This window comes from Scylla paramamosain, chromosome 41 (assembly GCF_035594125.1).
Source record: "Scylla paramamosain isolate STU-SP2022 chromosome 41, ASM3559412v1, whole genome shotgun sequence".
NCBI lineage: Eukaryota > Metazoa > Arthropoda > Malacostraca > Decapoda > Portunidae > Scylla > Scylla paramamosain.
This window is the reverse complement of record NC_087191.1, coordinates 9,139,467-9,141,966: the sequence shown is the minus strand read 5'-3', so window position 1 is coordinate 9,141,966 and position 2,500 is coordinate 9,139,467. Positions and strand designations below refer to the sequence as shown.

Below are 2,500 nucleotides of genomic sequence, written 5' to 3'. Positions count from 1 at the left end.
TTATTATTATTATTATTTGTTGGTTATGAATCTCTAAAGTTGAATTTTAGGGATTGCTACTAAGTACTCTCTTGTAAGTAATATTATAAGTGTGTGTATGTGTGTGTGTGTGTGTGTGTGTGTGTGTGTGTGTGTGTGTGTGTGTGTGTGTGTGTGTGTGTGTGTGTGTGTGTTTTCTTAGATTATATTGAAGTGTTGTTTCTGTACATATGAACAATACATGAAATTATATTGTCACATAAAACATAGTGAGAAAAGAATGAATGAATGAAAAGAAAAGACAAAAAGTAAAGGAACGCAGATGAAGATGAATAATAATAATAATATTTAAAAAAAAATGTATATTCACAGAAAAAAAAAGTGCAGTTGTGATTCAGAAAGAAGGATGAAAACTGAGTTACATTTCGAAAAGACATGGAAAACTTCAAATAAAAACGAATGAAATCGACAAAATGTAAGAAAAAAATATCATTAGTGAAAAACAGACACTGAAATGTGGAATTCTAGACAAGTAAAAGAAGAGAAAAAATATATGAGGATAATGGTGCCAAGGAAGAGAGAAGAGGATAGATAATGAACAAAGAAGTGGAAGGAAAATAATGAATAGGAGTAATGTAAGTTTAGAAATACAAGCACACATAATATACTTGTATACTCTATAAAGTATTTGTATGATAAAAGGAAACAAATAGATGAAAGAAAAGACTATTTGAGATGAAGAATATCGGAACAGTGATAATAATAACATTGGAAATAAATGAATAAATAAACAATTGCACGTAAAGAAAATAATATAAAGAAAATAATATGAATGTTGTGTGATTATGTATATGGAGGAAGTGAAAAAAAAATATACACAAACATAATACAAATAACTTACTTCCATATAATTTTGTACATACATTAAAAAAAAACAAGAAAACAAGAAAAAAACAGGAATGAAAAAAAAAGCAACATAAAACCACACCTTACAATTTAGCATATGGAATGAAAACGTTTAACTTTACAATAGTCCTTTAAACGTTCCCTGGTTACCTCACGCACGTTACTCGGCGCCAAGGTAACGTTCCCGTGACTGCAAAACGTTCCGCCAGCGTCACTGAAAACCTTCTATTCGCAGTGACGTAAAGGAACGCCTACCGATTTATGTGTACCGTGTAAGGATTTTTGTTTTCTTTTCTGAAGGTACGTTTCTGCACCTTATGCTATGTAACTGCTCGTACCTTTGCTACATATCCGCTGTGAGAGGTGCATCTTGCTGAATACAGGTAATGAGGACAATTTACGCACGTAGCCAGGTAGGGAGACAAGTAGACAGGCAGGTAGGGTAGAGTAAGGTAGGATAGGATAGGCAGAAATCTGAGGGATTGTCAGAAATCTGTAGTTTTGTCAGAAATCTGGAGGTTTATCTGAAGTTTGAAGTTCTGAAATTGGGTAGTTTGTCAGAAATCAGGAGTTTTGTCTGAAATTGGGAACCTTGTGGAGAGCTGTCAAGTCAGGAAATTGTCTGAAATCTGAATGTTCGCTCGAAATTAATAGGTTAGTAAAAAAAAATTCGCAAAAAAATTCTTCCTCTTCAGATTCACATTGGGAGGCTGAGGAAGTAAAGTCTGTAGGTTAGGTAAAGAAAATTCTGAATGTACAGAAATTCCTCTACTTCGCATTTAAAATCCCCAGACTGAGGAACAAAATTTATAGGTTAAGTCAAAACATCAAATAGTGAAAGTTGCTCATTTTTTTATTGATAACAGCAGGGGAAGGGGAAGGGTTTAGCAGGCTTGGTCGAAAAAAAAAAAATAGGAAAACACTTTAAACGTCCATTTCAAAATAAAACAGTCAGATAAATTTTTAAAAAAAGAGACGTTTTCAAAATCCTCCAAAAAAAAACGTCAAATTTCTCCACTTTTCACAGACAAAAAGAAGCAAAATTGATAGATTAGGCAATGATAAAATAAAAACCCCAAAATATTTCGTCCAATCACCAACATAAACAAATTTAAAAAATCAACACATCAGATATAAAAAAATAAATAAATAAATAGAAAAATGAACACATTAAAGAAAGAAAAAAACAGGGAAGGATAAGTTAAGTATACCATTAGAACAGAGAAGCAAATTTTATAAGACATGACAAAAATCTTAGAGTAGGAGACACTGGCAGGTGTAGGTAGCAAATTACAAGTGATTACAGGTGAGAGTGTCCACCTGTATTACTTCTTGTACATAGACGAAACAAAGCTCTCTTAATCTCTCTTAGGGAGGCTGTACATAAGGGTGTTGATGTGTGCATGTTATCAGGGTGACGATGGGAAGTTAAATAAAAAGGTGAATAATAATAAACTACAGGTTGGTAAAAAAAACAAAAACAAAAAGGGGGTGATTAATAATGACACTACAGGTTAATTAGTCTTTTCAAGTCCTCGGTGGGAATTGCTCTGTAAATAATTTAATGGGAAAAGGGAAATTATATAACAAAAAAAAAGATGGATGGTAATTTATA

General features: G+C 32.4%; 2 protein-coding genes across 2 annotated transcripts in view; one reads left to right on the top strand and one right to left on the bottom strand.

Annotated features, from left to right (window-relative positions):
- Positions 1-2,500, top strand: part of LOC135092943 (uncharacterized) — a 40,031-nt gene that overhangs the window by 37,051 nt on the left and 480 nt on the right. The window contains exon 4 of the mRNA XM_063991763.1: positions 1-2,500. This exon is cut by the window's left edge and continues 1,918 nt beyond it; it is cut by the window's right edge and continues 480 nt beyond it. The gene's annotated coding sequence lies outside the window, so the exon portion shown is untranslated.
- Positions 1,371-2,500, bottom strand: part of LOC135092966 (myb-like protein D) — a 56,636-nt gene continuing 55,506 nt past the window's right edge. The window contains exon 9 of the mRNA XM_063991790.1: positions 1,371-1,424. Coding sequence (XP_063847860.1) covers positions 1,371-1,424 — 54 coding nt within the window. The remainder of the gene's footprint in view (positions 1,425-2,500) is intronic.